Source organism: Grus americana, chromosome 3, assembly GCF_028858705.1.
Source record: "Grus americana isolate bGruAme1 chromosome 3, bGruAme1.mat, whole genome shotgun sequence".
Taxonomy (NCBI): Eukaryota; Metazoa; Chordata; class Aves; order Gruiformes; family Gruidae; genus Grus; species Grus americana.
This window is the reverse complement of record NC_072854.1, coordinates 26,633,115-26,654,179: the sequence shown is the minus strand read 5'-3', so window position 1 is coordinate 26,654,179 and position 21,065 is coordinate 26,633,115. Positions and strand designations below refer to the sequence as shown.

General features: G+C 39.6%; 1 protein-coding gene across 7 annotated transcripts in view; it reads right to left on the bottom strand.

The window, feature by feature from the left end:
- Positions 1 to 21,065, bottom strand: part of MLIP (muscular LMNA interacting protein) — a 121,155-nt gene that overhangs the window by 39,810 nt on the left and 60,280 nt on the right. For 5 of the 7 annotated variants that reach the window (XM_054819058.1, XM_054819060.1, XM_054819061.1 and 2 more), the window contains 5 exons: positions 16,689 to 16,760; positions 6,132 to 6,197; positions 5,966 to 6,049; positions 5,811 to 5,870; positions 4,064 to 4,108 (listed from right to left, as the gene is read on the bottom strand). In XM_054819058.1, coding sequence (XP_054675033.1) covers positions 4,064 to 4,108; positions 5,811 to 5,870; positions 5,966 to 6,049; positions 6,132 to 6,197; positions 16,689 to 16,760 — 327 coding nt within the window. The remainder of the gene's footprint in view (positions 1 to 4,063; positions 4,109 to 5,810; positions 5,871 to 5,965; positions 6,050 to 6,131; positions 6,198 to 16,688; positions 16,761 to 21,065) is intronic. The other 2 variants (XM_054819059.1, XM_054819064.1) reach the window with 2 other exon arrangements.

Sequence of the window (21,065 nt, the reverse complement as noted above, 5' to 3'; positions counted from 1 at the left end):
TGGTGGAGAACTGAGCTCCTCTCTGAGAGCACTCACATCTCTGAACACAGCCTCTGGTGGAGGAAACCTTCCCACTCACACAGGGACAGCTGTGATTTAGCACCAAATCTAAAAGAAGTACATCATCTGCCCTTGCCAGAGTAAATTAGAGTTTTTACTAGTGATTACTTACTTACTAGGGACTCTCTTTCATGCCATTAACAGAGTGTGATGACCAATCTCATTTTGAGCTTAAAGACATCAAAGCATTTCAGAATGATCTACAGATACAAGCAGCTGGAATTAAATTCTCTCACTTCAGTGGTGCAAATTAAGAGTAAATCTCATTTGAAAGGGGTTACCTGAAATGTATATAAGCACAGCAGACCACAGATGAAGAAAAGCACTACTTATTTCTGCATGTCTGAGTGCATTTTTAGCTGCTTCACGTTCCCTCATTTTTTCACTTCTCGGTTTCATGTCTATAAGACTTAAAAAAGAATTTTTGTAGAATAAAACTGTCAAGAAGAACAAAATATCAATAATATACAAAGTAATTATTCCAATTAATCATGAGAAATTAATTTTAAAATACTTGTAAGTGGGGCTAAATGACAAAATTATAAATTTGCTAAAACTTGGAATTAGTTAAGAAAGCTTTCCTTGATGACAGTAATTATAGGGAAACACAATGACTAAGTAAATATATTAGGGCACTCAATATCCATAAAAGAAATTTATTTATAGAATTATTATGTTTGTATTCTTAAAAACCAGAAGTATCATCCCTAAAGCCATGGTTTAGTAGACATGGTGGTGTTGAGTTGACAGTTGGACTTGATGATCTTAGAGGTCTTTTCCAACCTTAAAGATTCTATGATTCTATGCTACGATTCTAAAGGAGATGCACTATTATAAAATGGTGAATGGGATCATATCAAGGACCACACAGTTTAAAAAGCTGTTAAATTACAACTGTCATACTTGGTAGAAACTTCCATAATTTCACTGAAGTCAGACCTTTTCCAGTACTTTTTATACACTCCCTTACTATTTATGCAATCATTTACATCCTTAAAAGGTTCTGAAGTATTCAAGAAGACAAAGAGTAATTGAGGCCAAGGCAAATCTATGCCATTTTAATTGTTAAATGGTAAGATATTTCAACATATTTGTGTAGTCTACTACACTGAATGTAACCTACTGAAATAATTAGTAATATTATCATGTGTGTATACATATATATGTGCTTGTGCGTTTATAAATAATGTTTTCGCATGATGACAGATTTTCCTATCCCTGACTCATAAACAAATTAGAGCTTTTCTTTTAACTAAAAACACCCTCAAAGCAACATTTTGACAAGCATCTCAATATCAGACATCATGCATACAAAAATATTAAGAAAACTATATTGCTAAATTACCTTTTCAATTCTTTCTAGTAAAATTAATTCAGTTGCATAAACTAAAAGCCTACTTCTAAAAGAAAAAAAAAAAGATTTGCTAAAAAAAGGTACCTGAAAATCATTACTCCAAGACAGTTCACATGAGACACCACAGACCTGGGGTAACTCACAATTTGTTATTTTGATAACAAGCGTCCGTACAATACTCAGATCCTGATTTCTACCAGAGACACTGTTAGATTGGCTCAAAATAGGCATCTTGTTTCAAAACAGACATCTTGCATTAAGAAATGCTGCCCCCTGGACTATATCTCCTCTAGTCAACAAAAGTCAACACACACACAAGCTCAGGGACAGGTCCTTTGCAGTTAATGATTAGGACGCTCTCTTGCCTGCTTTGGTCCACACCAGCTGCCACTCTTCCAGACAGTTCTCCATCGTGGTCCAGAGGGCAGCACAGTGTGTGCTGCTCCCCATAGGCTGAAGAGACAACGGCACCTTGGGCCTTGTTCTGGGCTAGGGGGCTTACTTTGAGGGGAGAGAAGTGGAATGGGATGAGGAGAAGGCAACTCTATGGAAAACCACCTCACTGCACCCTTGTCCTGATTGGTAGAGGACAAGCTCCCACCTGGTTTATAAGCTGGGACATCAATAGTCTTTGCATGTCCTACCAAGAGAGGAGGAAGAGCTGTGACATATGTGGCATATTCCTCAGGAGACTCTGTTGCAGAGTGCAATGACGGCAGAGTCCAAGAGAGCCTGGACCCACCAACTGCAGCCACCACAGTGCAGCGTGGAGACCACACACTCTTAACACAGTTGTCTGATCTGTTTTCTGACACAGAAAAATTCAGCATGCATGTACAATTTATAGGAAAGGTTAGCATACCCATAGTCTTCTGCATTATTCCCAAATATATTTTGAAACATTGATTTGCTTCATTTATCTAGAAAGGTCCAGAGGAAGGAGGAGTTTATTTGGGTGATTTTCTATGCCAGCAAAGAAAACTTTGACTGTATCCCTAGGCATAGAAGTGGTATGCTTGAACTTATGGCATATGTCAGGCACAGTTTTGGAACCTGGAGATGTGCACCAAAGTGGTATTAAATATCATAGAATCATAGAATGGTTTCAGTTGGAAGGAACCTCAAAGACCATCTAGTTCCAACCCCCCTGCCATGGGCAGGGACACCCTCCACTAGACTGCGTTGCCCAAAGCCCCATCCAACCTGGCCTTGAACACTTCCAGGGAGGGGGCATCCACAGCTTCTCTGGGCAACCTGTTCCAGTGCCTCACCACTCTAACAGTAAAGAGTTTCTTTCTAACATCTAATCTAAATCAACCCTCCTCCAGCTTGAGCCCATTACCCCTTGTCCTGTCACTACACTCCCTGACAGTCCTTCACCAGCTTTCCTGTAGGCCCCCTTCAGGTACTGGTAAGCCGCAATAAGGTCTCCCCAGAGCCTTCTCTTCTCCAGGCTGAACAATCCCAACTCTCTCAGCCTGTCCTCATAGGAGAGGTGCTCCAGCCCTCTGATGAGCTTCGTGGCCCTCCTCTGGACTCGCTCCAACAGCTCCATGTCTCTCCTGTACTGGGGCCCCCAGAGCTGGACGCAGTACTCCAGGTGGGGTCTCATGAGAGCGGAGCAGAGGGGCAGGATCACCTCCCTCGACCTCCTGGTCACACCTGTTTTGATACAGCCCAGGATATACTCTGTATATATATACTCTGTTCTCACAGACTACCTCTGAAACACACTCTTTTATTTCATGAAAAAGCTCTCTTCCAATATCCTTTCTAATTAGTATAAGCCAGCACAATCTGTCAAGTAAAAATCACAGTATGCAATAAAATATGCATATTGCCACATTCAAGAAGCAAAATTTAATTGATCAGTCAAGCATTGTGCTGGCATAAAACTGGAATGCCTCTATTACTTTGCCAGCGCTGCTTTGATTTGAGGTTTAATAGAAATGCTGAATGATGAATAGTAAGCAGAGATTTCTCACCACATGACTAGGTGAGTTGTAAGTAAAATATGGAACCTGCAGTAACTGTGTGTGCTAGTGAGAATTAAAATGTTAAATGGGTTTAATATTTCAGTAATCGAACAGATGACTCAATATAGAGATTTTCTTTATATGTTGGAACATGTGTATATGTGACAAAGTAGCTTCTGTTCATCTAAGGCTAAACTGTGGGGTTTCAGCCAGCTCTGTATCTTGGAACGAAAAGTCAACCCCAAATTCTGGTGGGGACTTCTACCAAAGCAAATCACCCACAGTGCAGGTTGAGTCCAAACAAATACATCCTTGAGCACCCATAACAATCTGTTTGCCACACAGCTGAGCTCTTGCCCCATGCTTGAACCAAACAACAACAAAGAAGTTTCTGAATAAATTAATTTTAACATAATATTCACACAGGTAGAATTATCAGTAGACACCACACTGAAGAGATTCCAGCCATGATGGATTTACAGCAGTGGGAAGACATCTCAAGTCGCAATTGCAGGTGTTCTAACATATTCGCTTCTCTGTACTAGAGTCAACATCTCATGTCATGAGTAGATGCCTGTGTCTGCTACATGCAGACTCACGCAGTATCGTAGCAAGAGTAGATAAATTAGATATTTCTGCATGCAAAATATAGAGTAATTTTAAAAGTACTTACATATCTGGTTTCACGCCCAGCTGCTCTCTGCAGTGTTGTTGGCACCTTGTACAAAATAAATAGATACATTAAGAGCAAAGAATTACTCTGAGGAGTAACTCAAAGAGATTTTCATTGTCATGTCAAGTTGATCAAATTCAAGAAAACTTCAGTCTTCCAGAAAAATTAATGAGATACATGAGAATAAAGTATATTAAAGTTTTGCTTGATATGTTTACTGTAGAAAATGCTATTTCACTTTTACTGCTCAAAAACTTTGATCACTTTCTATCATCAAAGCTGGCCTTTAAATTATCTCTGAGAACTCTCATAACAAAATGTTCGTTAGTAGATTGCCACAGGTGTGGTTGCCCCATGAATTTAACTTAGATTTGCTCACAAAGTAACCTGAAATGTCTTCTTTCCATATTCTCATTTGCAAGAACTTGCTTTCATCTGACTAATATTTCTAAACCATTTCCTTAGAACATACAGCCTTTTCTCCTTCCTATAACTCTCTTTTACTTTCAGTTCAAGCACGTTTGTCTTTCATTCTGAGGTCTTTAGCTTCTTCCCCATGCTGCATCCTGTTAAACTCACCTTTTGCCTCCTTTATTTGATTTCATGACTTCTAACCGATGCCTTCCATTTGGTCAAGGCTCAATTCTCATTTGCCCAAGGAAGTAGGTTTTGGATGCTATAGCTCAAAAGTCCAACTTATTAGTAGCACTTTAACCACTTCGGATTCAGTGCAGGCGTTGGAAAACATTTCCTCAATAACAGTCTCTGCTTGCTTTTTCAGCTACTATCCTGTTTCCATCCTTCAGCTGCCTGAAGCCTGATTCACCACTGCGTGCTGGTTGACAGAAGTAATCTCAAAAATGAAAAAATGAAATTTGAAGTCTATATCAAATATACCTACTCAGGAACGCTGGTTCTGTGCCCTATTTTTGCATGGTGGACTGGACATTGTGCAGAATAATCTGAATGCATTAACTTTTTGATGTATTCCTCTGTAAAAAATCCCTTTCCTCCTGTTCCCGGTTAGATTTCTGCCATTTTCACTTTCCTATAGTGACTAATACCAACTTAAATTTACCTGGGGCAAACTGAATACAGGACCCTCCTCCCTTGGTTATTCATCTTTTTGAACCCAGAAGGCATACCAGTATAACCTAGTGAAACCGGAAGTTTAACACCAGTATACAAAGTTATTCCTGCCTCTCACTACCTATTTGAGTTATCCAGGGTAAATGGATGTAGAAGACATCCCCCTCCTGTGAGGGGTGGGAACTGAAAGGAAATCGGCATTTAAGAGCAAGTCATTTCATTTAATTTTTTGAAAACCCATAAAGAATATGAAAAAAAAATTGTTCTGAAAGATGTTTCCAATTGCTGAAGCTAGAAACATTGCCTCCTCTGTAGTAAGGACCCATAGATGGGATGAAATCTGGGAGACAGCCAGAGACCCTGCAATACAGAACATAAGGTATGAAGTATTTCTTTCTCGTAGATCCTAGCCTCTGAAACCTTAATAAACAGCTTCTCTTTCAAAATATTACTCCTTCTGACTTCAGGAAAGCATCCTGCAACAAAGACTGCACTGACGCCAGGGCTACAGTTCTGTCCTTCCATTTCTTTCAAATCACCAGACAATTCTACTGAAGTCGCATCTCTTAACTGAAGCTTTCTGTTGCCATAGGCTTTACTGCTGTGATTTTGTTTGCTTTGTGTCTACCTGAAAGAGCATTTGGCCTTATTTACCTACCTTCCCAACATCTGACTCCGTGCTCATCTGCAGGAAACTTGGAGAAGACTCACATCGGCGCTGGAAAATGATTTTCAACAGAGAATAGGCTTGTTAATGACAAGAGACAAAAGGAAAGGAAGAGAAAAAGTCAATCCCACACTCAGATGGGTTACCATAGTCAATGGGTCCTGTAGGACTTGATCAATGACAGCACACAGCTCTTCTGTTTGTTGTCTGAGCTGGGCAGGGGAGCACATCTTCAAAAGAAAGACACATCATTCAGTTAACCTTTGCTTTTTGTTTTCAGATAGAGATTTGGAAGAGATATAACAGCATTACCTCTGAATGGGTGTCCAAAGTAGTGCCTTCAGTCACACTAGCAGTCTTGTCTGGCTCTTCTAATGCCTGCAATTCAAAAGATTTTGGTGTGATATTGAGTTCAAAATTTTAAAAAACAGGCAAACATACATTTTTTGTAATACTGTGTTTCCAAATGTGGCACTTTTCATTTCACCATGGGAAAATGGAAAAGAAGAAATTACAGGCCTAGTAAGGTTCCTCAGGTTACCAGCTTCTGATTCTGAGCTAGAGAGGGCGATGGCAGAGAGGGACAAAAAGTATTCAAGCTAGGTGAATTGTCTCTACTTTTAGAGATCAAAAACCAGCAATTTAAATTGTCTTCTCCTTCAACAATGCCGTCCTCCTTTGCAGTAAATGCAAGGTGGTGAACATGCGCCATGTGCCTCAGAGGTGTTGGGGGGCTGCCTGCCACGCACCATCGGAGGAAAGCCTCCGGCTGTAAGCAGGCAAACAAGGAAGGGGTCCAAGCACACTGGGGCCCTTTCTTTTCCTCCAGTAGACATTTTCTTTAACAAGTGCCTCCTGTTTACAGTGGATGGTAATTCCGCATTGCAACAAAAACTGTGCTCGACATTTTTGGATTTTAGCCTGAAATCAGAAGTGTATAAAGTGAAATATGTGCTATACATATGTGATAAAACATGAAAACACAGCTGGTTTAAGCAGGTATGCAATCTCTCCAAAACAAAACACAAGCTTCTTGTGCTTGGATATACCTCCTGCTTTCCTACACCCATACTTGGAGCAGGTTTGAGAACAGTGGGAATCAGTTTGCTGATCCCTCTGCTTTATCAGGAAACTCACAAAACACCCTCTAAAGCCAAACTCCAGCGCTCAGTTCCTTTTTCATCTTTGTCCAGAGTCTGCGGGGCACACTCTCACTGCCATCACCCATTTTTGCTTTGAAGCAGTTTTCAAATAGACTCCGTGCCGAGACCAAAAATTGCTCTGGAAGCCTGCTGATGTGTGAAGCTGGACCTCAGGGGAGGGACCTGCAGGGTTTGTGGATTTTGTTGTTTAACACATTACATTTTTCTGAAGTTTCATTTTGCTAGTTATTTGCATTAAATAATAATAAAAGAAAAAAAGAGGATTCATGTAAAGCACTTTTTCATGCGTGTGGGATTCTGTGGGAATGGACTGATCCCAGTGCAGTTGGTTTCAGGGCTGCCAGTCACAGGAGACATACATAAAGCTGGAAGGAAAATGGCAGAATCTTTAAAAACAAAGAAAATAAGCATATACTTAAGGAGTTATTTCTGAGTTTAATTTTACTGAGCATTTTTTTTTCTCTCCTTGCTGAGCTACTGGCAGCATACTTCTATGTATGTGTAACTGAAAAGTTAATGACAATTTACTTTTGATGTTATTTTAATACCATCCACAAATGATCCTGCACAGAAGCACATTTATGGAACACCATGTCTTCTATCAGAGAGTACAGTAAGAAAAAATGAAGAGTAGTTTCTTTCCAAACATATTTTTTCCCTCCCCTCCAGCTTTAGACAAACCTGTTGGCCTTAGAGTAGTTGGAGTTCAAAAGGAAAAAAGTAAAAAGAATTATTATTTTTTACATACAGAAATTAACGTAATCTTATCTGAAGACTGAAGATGAAAAGATAAATAGTCTTTCTCATCTCTGCTATCTCATCACTGTTACCCAGCTAAATTGTCAGACCGACAGACAGTCCTGTAGAACAGGCTCAGCTAGAGAGGGCTCAGCACTACACTGGAGTTACGTGTCCCCACTTCATCTTCAGCCAAGATTACATCCTCCTGGTAAACATAAAATGAAGTGATAAAAATGAAGTAGAAGAGTCATTCCAGTACCTATTAGGCCAGGACTGCCAAAGCAGCCTGTTGTAAAGAGATGAGGAGTCGGAATGTGAGTTAGGAAAAACAACCTGTTTCACTAAGATAAATTTTAATCAGTCCCGTGTTCAGAATGGAGAAGTTGCTAAGCTTCTCAAAACCCCCAAGAAATCAGTAGGGTAATTAATAAAGTAATTAAGAAAAAATACATGTTTCTGCTTCAAATTCAATAGAGCAGTGGGAGGAGGTGAACACAATCAGGGGTAAGAAACAACTACCCAGAAGCTCCTGAGGAATCTTTCTAGAAGAACTACAGCCATATCCACAAGTCGGAGTTTAGAACCAAGAGTTTGGATAATTTAAGGACTAAACATCCATCAGTTTCAGTAGAAATTGGGAACCCACATATATTTCCATTTTGGAGCCTTCATTGACTCAAGAATTCAGGTGAGCACAGCACCAATACCTACACGCTCCATAGTCCCCCAAGATAGGGCTATTGTGCAGGAGCCATGCTAGAGAAAGCTGCAGTGTTCTTTTCCCTTTTTGAAGATTTGGAGAAGAAAAAATTTAATCTTCAAAGTAGTCCATCTAGTTTCTTTCACTGTTTTTTAATCTCCTTTTTTTCTTTCTTTTTTTTCTTTCTATTTGAGCAGTCCAAGTCCGAAAAAGAGAAGATACAAAGAGAACTAGATTGTAGGCATCCCTATCATCTCTACAAGTAAAAATGTTTCTGTTTAATCTGTTGTTAGCTTTTCAAAACACAACTAATTTTTTTTTCCAGCAGTGTCTTTTTTTTTTTCAGATTTCCACATAGAGAAAAATGTGAGATTAAAAAAGTACAACTAGCATTTCCGAATTCATTACTAGAGTTATCATGCATTAATGTTATGATTAATTTAAAGCATTAGTGTTATCAACAGTACTGTTGATTAGCGCTATCAACAATATTCAAGCTTCACTTCCTATGCTGATGGTCTAACAATATCAAAAGTGGAACATTCCTATTTAGGCATCAACTTTTTTTTTTAATTATATATGAAAAAAAATAGTGGGACCACAATTTACAGGAGTGCAATTTAGAGAATGAAAATGTATTTGTGACAGAATATAAATTTTCAGATGAAATAGCCAGTTGCTGAACTGCTATTTTTTTTCCTTGCAAAAGGCAACTTCGAGGGTGTGATGCATATATCCCATTGATGTCAGTGATGACTATAACCCTTCCCTCCTCTTTCTCCCAAACTATTTGATTGCTAAAGCTGTATCAGAGCTGAAAGGATACTGGTAAATGATCCAAACAGGATCTCCAATATTTCATTAGCACAACAAAAGGTCTCGGCAACATATAGAAAATATAGAACATAGCTTCATCCATCAATGAAGCACATCAATAGTAGGAAAAAAAACCCAAATATTGTAACCTGGATCTGACACAGCTTCTTTCTCACTGATGAGGCTTTGGGCAACGTGGTCTAGTGGAGGGTCTCCCTGCCCGCAGCAGGGAGGTTGGAACTAGGTGATCTTTGAGGTTCCTTCCAACCCAAACCATTCTATGATTCTATGATTCTATTGTGAAAACCCTGGGCTGAGCAAAACCCAAGAAGTTTCCTCTTCTTTTATTTCTCTTCCTTTTTTTTCCCATCTATATCTTTTTCTAAGCCCTCAGCATATGCAAAAAAAAAAAAAAAAATCCCTCTGTATAATGGAACTTCACATACCATGTGTTCCTTAAAAAAACTTATTCCTTAAAGATTCTGGGACATGATTCTGAAAAGACCTGACTACTTTCCCTCTTATAAAATAATTAATATGAAAAGCTGCAAGGTGTTTGAAAGAAAGAGGGAGCTCAGAGCCTGTTCTTACATTGGCATGCTTGGTTATTATTACAGACAAACAGGATCCTTTATCACTCTACAACTGCACATATTATTTCCTTTCTTTCTTACCGCTAGGTATTGATTTCTAGCTTGACAAGCATTTGGACATGAACACATAATCTGGATGCAAGCAATTCACCTAGTAAGTGCACACCAGAAGTACCTGGGGAAAAATACAATCTTTTTTAATCAAAATATTCTCAACAAAATGTTGTCAGAAGTGCTTTCCAGGTCATGCTTGATAGTAGCCAATTGTCCAGCAGTTAGACCTATCATCTGAGACTGGGGAAAAAGTGGCCTCCAGGTTCCTGCTGGTTTCAAGAAGCAACTTGAATCTGCATTTGCCATGATCAGTCCCTATACCAAAGGATGTTTAACAATACAATAGGTAAGAGTTCCCTCAAAGCAAGAACTTAAAGCTGGGTCTCCAATATAACAGATCACTGCTATATTTCCTAAATTGCATTTTTTTTCTTTTCATTAAAAGAAAAACCACTCTCATTTTCCTTCTACATGAGGAGGAAAATGCCTTTTTTTTCCCCTTTTTTTCGTTTTTACCTCCACAAAGAGAATATACTCCACTGCTGGCAGTCCACTGTGTAGGTGATAAGATGCAATTACTAGGTCTTTAGAGTTTTTCTAGAAGCGTAACATCATCCAGAAAGATTGTTTTAGATTCTTTAGAAGTTAGCCAAATTGCATTGCAACAAGAGAAAATGTGAAGAACAGCCATAAACAGACAAAATCAAGAATCCAAAATATTTATTCTTTAAGACAGAAGATTTTTTTCTACACTTATTTAAAATTGAAATTATAGTTCTCTACTTGTAATTAGTTGATAAACACAAGCCAGATGATAAGTCAACAATGCTTTCATTTGCACCTCTTCCACCCATAGCCAGTTATATCTAGTGCTTTTCAGAAGACTAGACAAGTGTGCAGTAAGCCTTGACTGTGAAGCAGGTGTGCTTCATGGCACACCCCATTATCCTGGTTTCACCACAGTTCAGACTGGGGGAAGTTTGAACAAAACATTTGCAGGGCCTCTCCCCTCCAAGTCTATATGCCCAGGCTTCCTTCCCATCAAAGGGATGCCCAAATAACGACACACTAGAGGGAAGGGATGCCATCCAGAGGGACCTTGACAAGCTTAAGAGGTGGGCCCATGCGAACCTCATGAAGTTCAACAAGGCCAAGTGCAAGGTCCTGCACGTGGGTCAGGGCAATCCCAAGCACAACTACAGGCTGAGCAGAGCATGGATTGAGAGGAGCCCTGAGGAGAAGGACTTGGAGGTGTTGGTGGGCGAGAAGCTCAACGTGAGCCGGTAGTGTGCACTTGCAGCCCAGAAAGCCAACCGTGTCCTGGGCTGCATCAAAAGAAGTGTGACCAGCAGGTCGAGGGAGGTGATCCTGCCCCTCTACTCTGCTCTCATGAGACCCCACCTGGAGCACTGCGTCCAGCTCTGGGGGCCCCAGTACAGGAGAGACATCAAACTGTTGGAGCGAGTCCAGAGGAGGGCCATGAAGATGTTCAGAGGGCTGGAGCACCTCTCCTATGAGGACAAGCTGAGAGAGTTGGGGCTGTTCAGCCTGGAGAAGAGAAGGCTCCAGGGAGACCTAATTGAGGCCTTCCAGTACATGAAGGGGGCCTACAGGAAATCTGGAGAGGGACTGTTTATGAGGGAGTGTAGTGACAGGACAAAGGATAATGGGTTTAAGCTGAAAGAGGGTCGATTTAGATTAGATGTTAGGAAGAAGTTGTTTACTGTGAGGGTGGTGAGACACTGGCACAAGTTGCCCAGAGAGGTTGTGGATGTCCCCATCCCTCGAAGTGTTCAAGGCCAGGTTGGATGGGGCTTTGGGCAACGCAGTCTAGTGGAGGGTGTCCCTGCCCATGGCAGGGGGGTTGGAACTAGATGATCTTTGAGGTCCTTTCCAACCCAAACCATTCTATGACTCTATGATTCTATGGTAAGGGAAGTTCACACCAATCAGCATGCAGAGGAGGTGTGTATCTAGACAAACACAGCAAACCCAAATTCTCCTGCGTAGACCTTGCTATAGACCAAAGTTTGCAATTTCAAGCCTTCCAACAGTTTTGGGGTTACATCTCAAATTCAACATAACTTGGAAGATGAAGTAGGATCTGGTTTAAGAGACTGTCTACTTAAAGTTAAGAATTTTTCTGTAGCTCCCTTAAAAAAACCTCTTCATCACTATCTGACTGAAAGCTATTTTTATAGATATTTGATAAATATAATCTCTAAATAATAGATGCATTATTTTTTAAATACTATCTGATTAGGAATGGAATTTTGAATTAGATTGTGATCACTTTTATGTAACTGTAGAAGATATACAAGAGTGGATGTCAGTAGAGGGGTGACTCACTGACTCAACATTAATAAGGCCAGAAGGAAACACAGTGATCACCTAGTCTGACCTCTTCTTTAAATTACAGAACTACCTGGAATTACTGTATGAAGTGCTAGAAAAGTATCCTGTCTTCATTTTTCAGTTTCCATGATAAAGAGCCCACTTCAGTCTCTGGAAATTTTTTCTAATTGTTAATTAATTCTTTCTGCTAAATTTCTGCCTTATGCCTACATTAAATTTGTCCAGCTTCCTCTTCTAGCCAGTGGATCCTATCATCTTCTGGGCTCAAGAGTTCATTATCACAGTCTGTGGACCTGCCTCATCACGATGAATCTGTGTGGCCACGATGGCATTGCTGACTGATGATGGTTACCACCGCCTCATTATCACCATCTCTGCTCTCCTTGATCAGGCACTGTGGAGCTGTGCCCTTGCTGGTGAGGACACTGTCCTGCCAGCCTTGCTGTCACTCTGGCTCCTGCTTCATCTTCCCTGGGGAACAGCCCACTCTTGCTGCTCCTTGACAGAGCCTGACCATGCTGAGAACAAGTCCCTTCAAACTAAACTAAGTTTTTGCTTTTCTGGCTGAGAAGGAAATTACAGCCCAATCTTCACAGAGAAATCCTGGATCGGGCTTTTCCTGAGTAGAGCATAGGTGGTGTGAAGAACGTCAGGTTCATACAAATTCAAACAGCTTGAAAGCATGCAGGTTACGAGACTTGATGAGATTAAGCCACTTCTGGGTTTGCCAAAGTATATGCATGTATAGTTAATAAGCCTTTTCTTCTCTGCTAATGAGCACAGATTTTAAGAACTCACTTTGAGTAAAAGTACTGGAGGATGAGAACATATTCTAGAAAAAACATTAAGATGATGATATCCTAATGGCTTCATAAGAAGCAGCTGAAAAATGCTGGCTGAAATTAAAGCATCTACACACACATAAAAGAAAAAAAATGACTTAAGAAAGAAAGTTAGACACAAGGAGACAATATAGAGACAGACAAAGCATTTACCTTATGTGACATATCAATGACAGTTTTTTATCATGGGATCTAATTAATACTGCGCATGTGTTGTCACTAGGATCAACCACATCACAGTTCTAACTAATCTTATTTCTCATGACCACTCAAATTAAGTAACACTTACTCACACAGTGGAAAAAGTTGACTTCTGAGAATGTGCATTTCCCATTCAATCACATAGCAAAACACTTTTTCAGCCCTTTAGGCAGATGATGTATTCCTAATCATGCATTCAGCTCAAAATATCCATGCCTTGCAGATATTACGTGCCCTTCTTCCTTGCTAAAAAAAAAAAAGCCACTCGAAAACTTCTTCTCCACATAACCAATATCTTATGAAGTTAAAATCTTATTGTCTTGAATCTCTCTCTTTTTAACCCAGTGTATAAAATGGAAGCAACATAATTACTGTCATTGAGCTACCACGTGGCATGAGTTCCTTTCCGGTTCCCTTGCCAATATTTTTGAGGAGAACACTTGGATATTAGGGCTTGGTAAAAGGGGGCCTGTGTGTGCCATGTGACTCCTTCACGCTTCTTTAAGGGCCATACTCCAAATGCATGTCAGTTACTGCAACAGGACTAGCTTAGGAGCAGTATAATTAGCTGCTGGTATGAATCAATGACACCAAGCTGTGTGGTGTGGTCGACATGCTGGAGGGAAGGGATGCCATCCAGAGGGACCTTGACAAGCTTAAGAGGTGGGCCCATGCAAACCTCATGAAGTTCAACAAGGCCAAGTGCAAGGTCCTGCAAGTGGGTTAGGGCAATCCCCAGCACAACTACAGGCTTAGCAGAGAATGGATTGAGAGGAGCCCTGAGGAGAAGGACTTGGAGGTGTTGGTGGGCGAGAAGCTCAACGTGAGCCGGTAATATGTGCTTGCAGCCCAGAAAGCCAACCGTGTCCTGGGCTGCATCAAAAGAAGTGTGACCAGCAGGTCGAGGGAGGTGATCCTGCCCCTCTACTCTGCTCTCATGAGACCCCACCTGGAGCACTGCGTCCAGCTCTGGGGGCCCCAGTACAAGAAAGACATCAAACTGTTGGAGCGAGTCCAGAGGAGGGCCACGAAGATGATCAGAGGGCTGGAGCACCTCTCCTATGAAGAGAGGCTGAGAGAGTTGGGATTGTTCAGCCTGGAGAAGAGAAGTCTCTGGGGAGATCTAATTGCGGCCTTCCAGTACCTAAAGGGGAGTACAAGAAAGCTGGAGAGGGACTGTTTACAAGGGCATGGAGTGATAGGACAAGGGGTAATGGGTTTCAACTAAAAGAGGGTAGATTTAGATTACAAATTAGGAAGAAATTGTTTACTGTGAGGGTGGTGAGGCACTGGCACAAGTTGCCCAGAGAAGCTGTGGATGCCCCCTCCCTGGAAGTGTTCAAGGCCAGGTTGGATGGGGTTTTGGGCAACCTGGTCTAGTGGAGGGTGTCCCTGCCCATGGCAGGGGGGTTGGAACTAGATGATTTTTAAATTCCCTTCCAACCCAAATCAGTCTATGATCCTATAGTTCTATGATTCTATGAACAATAGGAGATAATTGTCCATAATTCCCAAGATGAGAAAAAGCACGTAGTCAGGTCATGCAGAAACATACAGTTTACAAAGTCAATTAGTCATGAGCTTCTCCTGAAGGCAAATTCTGTAGCAGAAAATTGATTTCTTATTAGTTTTACATGACACTGCTTTCGCTACTGAAGGATACAAGGGTAGCATTTCCAATGAAGTGGTGGATAACCAAAAGTATCTAAACACAGATATCTTTTGAGTCATTACTTTTTCTACAGATACTGGCATTTGATTTTACAATTCTGTTTTATCTACTGGGGATAAGTAACATGCAGGTTGTGTGTCAAAGCCCTGGAGAGCATCAGCAAGACCATAGAAAGGAATCCCCTTTCTTCTCAAAAAGTGCAGTCAGATGGCTAACATTAACCCACTAGTTCACCTCAGGAGCATGCTCTTACTGTGAATACCCTTCTCAAAGCCACCTACCTGCCTTGGTTTGCAAAGTGGTGCAGTCTTAGAGTGCACAAACTGTATGCCTTTCAGATGAAGTCAACCATGAAGTGGCACTTCCACCAAATGCTTTCAAGCCACTAACAGGCACTCTGCCCAAACAAAACCCTCCCAAAATACATTCTGTAGGGGTGTAGAAACCCCTGCATCATCTATTTTCCTCCACAGAGCCATTTCTATTGGACCACATTGCATGCTAAAGGAAACATAACCTTCATTAGATTTAAGTAAGGGAAGGATCAGGGTTTATGCAAATGATTAAAAAATCATTCAAGATTAAAATAACATTGGAAAAGAAAGGAATGTCTCTTTTAGGAAAAAAAATCTTATTTATAGCAGTTGACAGATAACTACTAGATCACAATCAGTAATATCTCAAGGACAAAATTTTAATCTTCAAAATTTTTACACAGTTAAGTTCACTCTATCCAATGTCTTTAGGCTCTGCAAACTGCCGTGTATGTGAATGTACATTTAAATGTGAAGTTAGGAATGCTTAATCTTACAGAAATTAATCAGAGGCTAAGTTCCTGAACTAGGTCCTGAACAGAAACATTTTTCTGATAAAGCTATAAAGTGGATGTCAGAGTGATTAAGCGTGTCTTTAAACATATAAGACACTTAGCTCATTGCTCATCATAGAATTTTTTTTTTGCTAAACTTAGTGGGCTATACTTTTGTGCAAAACTAATTTGGGAAAAAAAAATTAAAAAATATATCAGTGGGTACTTTGAACCCTTCATGTAAAATTGAAATTTTCAATTGACTTCCAAAGTTTCATCATCTAAATAAGGACTCTACAGCCCTGCCTTTGTTGGCTGTGTCTTTGGTAGTAAATACATGCACCGAAGAGTGTTCTTAGGATCTATCATCCTACCCCACAGAAAAGGATTGTTACCCCAAACTATGTACTGGGAATGGACCCCTGGCCCATGCTAACTGTTGAAGTGCTCTGGGAAATTGTTTGAGAATGGTAGTTAACAGAGGCCAGTGGAATGGCCAGGGCCATTCTCACAGTTTAACAATATTTACATATCTTAGGATGTTAAATTTACTAGTGTAAGTATAGCCATTGAATAATCATTAACTGACCAACACCTACTGATTGGTAGGTCCCAGAGTAGCAGTGCTCCAGACCCTTTCCAATAACAAAACAGACTTTGAGATGTTGCCATAAATGGCAATTCTTTTAGGACACTTTTTCTTTCTTACAGTAAATTTATTTGCAGAAATTTAGATTAGTGACAGCTTTGATATTCAGTGTAAAGTGGTTGACCCTGAAAAATGGTTGGAATTATAATCCTGAGCAGTTAGTTCCCAGAGTTTACATACTGCAATATTGCCCACAGAAATGTCAGAATATGTACATAAAGTTGAATGGTCTCAAATATACAATGCAATTCCCATGTCTTTGAGCAAACACTAACCTTCTGTTCCATAAGTAATGTGTTTGTAGGGATTGCTGCGAATGCCTTGTAGCTTGTCTTGATCTTGTACTGCTAAAACGGTAAACCAGAAAGCAGGAAGAGAAGTAAAACAGGGTCGAAGAGGGAGAGGGAGAGAGAGGGAAGAGAGGGGGAAGGTATGACAGAATGAAAGATGATTCCAATTGTCTTGCAGACACGTTGCAACAATACAATGCTTATGTATTACCTAGGAAAGCTATATCTTAAAGAAAATCTAGTGTTTCTGTTAAGATTTTAAAGGACTGTAATATACATTTTTTTGGTTTTAGGAATTAAGTAGGACTAAGTGAATTCCCTGTACCAGCTTATAACTTCCAAAGTGATTTTGACCAATTTCTGCTGACTACTAGCCTTAAATAAATATCAGGAGAGGCTGTGAGTTTTTTCCAAGTATGCTTGTGATTTGATATTATAATGCAGAGCTACTTCTACCAGTACATACACCTCAACAACTGCTGCTGTGTGGTGTGATCCTGGACCACTAAGTCAGAGGGATTTCTGTAACTGGCTTTAATGAGACTGATTAGGATCCTTAAATGCTGAATTATTTGCGTGAGTGGGTAGATCATTTAAGTCATTTCACAGCTTTTCATCTCCTGAATAAGTAACTCTCCACCCAAACAAATATTTCAAAACAAGTATAGGACACTCTAGCAAAGCATACGGAACTGATAATCTAAACCATACAAAATGCCTGGTTTGAGGTACAAAAATTTTAAGATTAGCCTTAAAAATTATTCTTTTTAAATTATTTATATTTTAGACCATAAACTCTTTAGAAACCATACTTTCTATATTTTCTTTGAAATTAAGGAGGTTGAATTCAGTAATTTTTAAATGATTGATGAGATTCTTCTATACTTACATGAGTTCAAGAGCTAGGATTTTTAATCACGTGAGTGCTGGAATTTATTTCTTTTTAACAATTAAAACATAGTTCCCTTTTCAGCAACATTCTAATAAAAAATCAGAAATTCACACGCTAATAGAGTTTTAAGTTATTGAATGATTATTTCTGTGATCAACACCCAGAAATAAAGTTACTTGTTAATCCATTCAAGTTTATTAATGTACTGCTGTCTGCAACAGTGAATACTGGTGATTATGAGATAACGGACCGAGCAGCATGCTGTACTTTGGGTCATTCTTTTGTCACTTTTTTCCTTTTCTTTATATCTAATAAAAGTCTTGATCACAGCAGAGAGGCCAAAATTTAATTCAGATAAGAGAAACATATCATCCTTGCACCTCTCTTGAAATATTGTAGGACACCACCTTTTAATTCTTTCTATAGATATTATTATGTTTGTTTTCAACTCTACTCATATTTCTTAGTCAGAAGTTGGAGACTGGCAAACATTCAAGAAGTTAATAATCACGATAATCATATTGAATGAACAGTCTGACAAAGCAGATGAATGCAAATGCTGGAAAAGCACTTCCTTTTTTTGGCGGGGGGGGGGTTAGTAATTTATATGAGATTTAGTGATTGTAACTTGGATGTCTACCATTTAGGTGCTTCAGTCAAAACTAATGCCTTTTATAGTCATAGACATTTCTACAGGATAATTCATCTCATCCCAAAATAGGCACCTAGAAAGGTAAAATAAAATCATCCTGTAAATTCACCATATTATCTTCATTAGCTCTAACAGAATTGCCCAAGTTGTGCTTGGATATCTAACTTTCAAATGTCAAAAGTCATGTGAGGTAAATCCTGCTCTTTGAACATTTAGACAGCAACACTGCTATAAATGTGTGTATGTTCATATATATATATTTATGTATATACAAAATCTATATCCAGATAAGACATAAAATACTGTGCACTGAAGATGGAAGACCAAAATTCCAAATATTAAAATTGGCGTATCCACAAAACATATCCTTGTTTGCCTGTAATTTATATTCAATCAAGGAAATTATATAATTGAACATGTAAATGAAAAGCCCATGGGCTTTTACATATGATGAGATGGACGTCATATATGATAAGAATTCTTTGACCACTTTGAAGTTAGCTGTACTGTTATATGAACTAAACAAAGACATATCAGACTGTTAAAATGTAAAAGTTTCTATACTGCTTTAATGTGCTTTATCACCTCCAGATACTATAGAAGCTGTGAGCGATGTGCTATTGTCACAGTGTTTGAGATGAGTGGAAAGTCTTAAATTCAGTTTCTCGTCAATGTGAATATGTTTCTTGACATATTAGTTTGCATTACTTTAAATTATTCTTCAATGTCTAAATACATTTAATAATCTGATACACAGGAATCTAGAAGTATTTTTAAACAGCCATGGGCAGTTAGGTTTGCTGGCCTGCACCACGGTCTAGTCAGAAGCAAACCAACTCCAACATAAAAGCTCTGGCAAATATCAGCCTGGGGAGTTTTGGGGGAAATGTCCTACTTTTCTTGCTGAAATGATCACCTAGGGCACCCACAGGGCATTGCAAAGTGTGCTAGACAGATACCTATAAAGGTTTAAAATCAGCGACTAACCATGAGAGTGTAGTCCTCCTCATCAGTAATCTTTCCTGCTTTGTGGTAGATTTTGCAGCTGTGCTGTGCTCCATGCTGCTACAGTTAGTTTGTTCCCCAGCTGTTTTGGGTAGATCTACATGCATTCCTGTGCTACATTCAAACAGGAAAAATCAAAGCATATGTAGGAATGATACTCCATGAAACCACTGCAAAGAGTTTTCAAACAACAGCCAGACATTTTTATTCTAATCCATTCCTGCAGAATCAGCAATTTTATCTGTCTCCACTCCATCCTAGTGTTCATTTTGCTATATTAGGTCCATGACGACACTATTAAAGTGCCTGCAAAGTCCAGGGAGAGGGTTTTTACTTCCTGTGGTCACCCACAGTTCACACTTCACACTGATCTGCGGATTTATGTTTATATTCAATTTGCAAAACAGTCTATGTTCACCAATGATTTAAAAACATAAGACAAATACATAAAGAATGGGAAAGCACATGTGTTTATATATACAAGTGCAAACAGTTAAAGAAGTTCATGTTTTATTTTGATTTGCATGAATTGGTGCATGCATAGGCATAGACACATAAAAGCTCTGCATTAAAGAATCCTTTTTGCATAATTGCCTTGATATCATGCTAATGAAACAGTTTGATGTGAATAATGAAAAGAACATCTAATGTCAAAATTCTGGTTTAAGAGGTTGAAGCAACATTAAGGTTGCAAAATTAGACATGCCAAAGTCAAGCACTTCTAGATGCTGTGCTTTTTCCTTGATGTTCACTTAGCACATTCGTACATGCAAAAATTTTGTCACGCATCAGCAGTGATCAGATGGAGCAACCTGCTTTTGATCTAGTTCTAAAGTTGAGCTGATCAGTACTAAAGAGACCTAAATGCTGCTTAGGATGTTAATGTTGTCTCTCCTCAATCTTTTCCTTTTTTCTCTGGAAATATACTGAGATTCGTGAGTGAAATTTTATCAGAGAGCTTGGTACCATTAACACATCAGTAAAGTTCACTGAGCTATGCTGTAAAATAGGTATGGAAATAAATGAGAGCAGGAGAAAAGGGGTGTTGAATGCACACTATTATTAACTATAAATGAAGTCTCAGCCTCACAGTTTAAAGCCACAAGAGACCTTTCCTGCACTGAACACACAGCTGCATTTGATTTAGAGATTTCAGATCTTCCACATCCCCAGTGGAGCCAGCTTCGTCTGCATGATTAAAAGTTGCACCAGACCAACGGTCCAAGTCTGTTAAGCTGGAGGACACTCTCCCAGTCTCAGTGGGGTGGTGAGGCAGTTTCAAAAGTGCCACCATACCACACAGTAAAACAGAATTAGCAGGAAAAGGAACAGCAGGGAGGACAGAAAGGGTGTAATAACCTCTGCAAATATAAACCCAGGCAATAGCTTTATGTCACAAGCAGAGAATTTCCTTACCCCCAGAGACGCTCGCAGTGCTCATTGCACTGACTAGCAGAAACCACGACTGCTTTGCAATCTGCAGGCTCAGTCACGCCTTCCAGTGTTGTCTCAGGGGCATTTTTCTTGGAATTTCTACAATTTCATTTCTCTTTTTGTTTCATTAAGTAATACTGGCAGGGTGTAGCGACACTGTACAGCTGCACTTGGCACAATGATTCCTCTTGGGTCGCTTGGTTTTTAAAAGAACCATTCATGACAATTACTACTTTGTGCTGATTTAAACCTCTCATTTTCAATTAACATTTTCCAAGCAGTTCAAGTCACCCCTGCCATGGTCAAGCTGTTAGGAAAACATCTGACACAACTTGATCTGGCAGACTAGGCTGTAATTTTGTGCTGTGAACAAATAAAT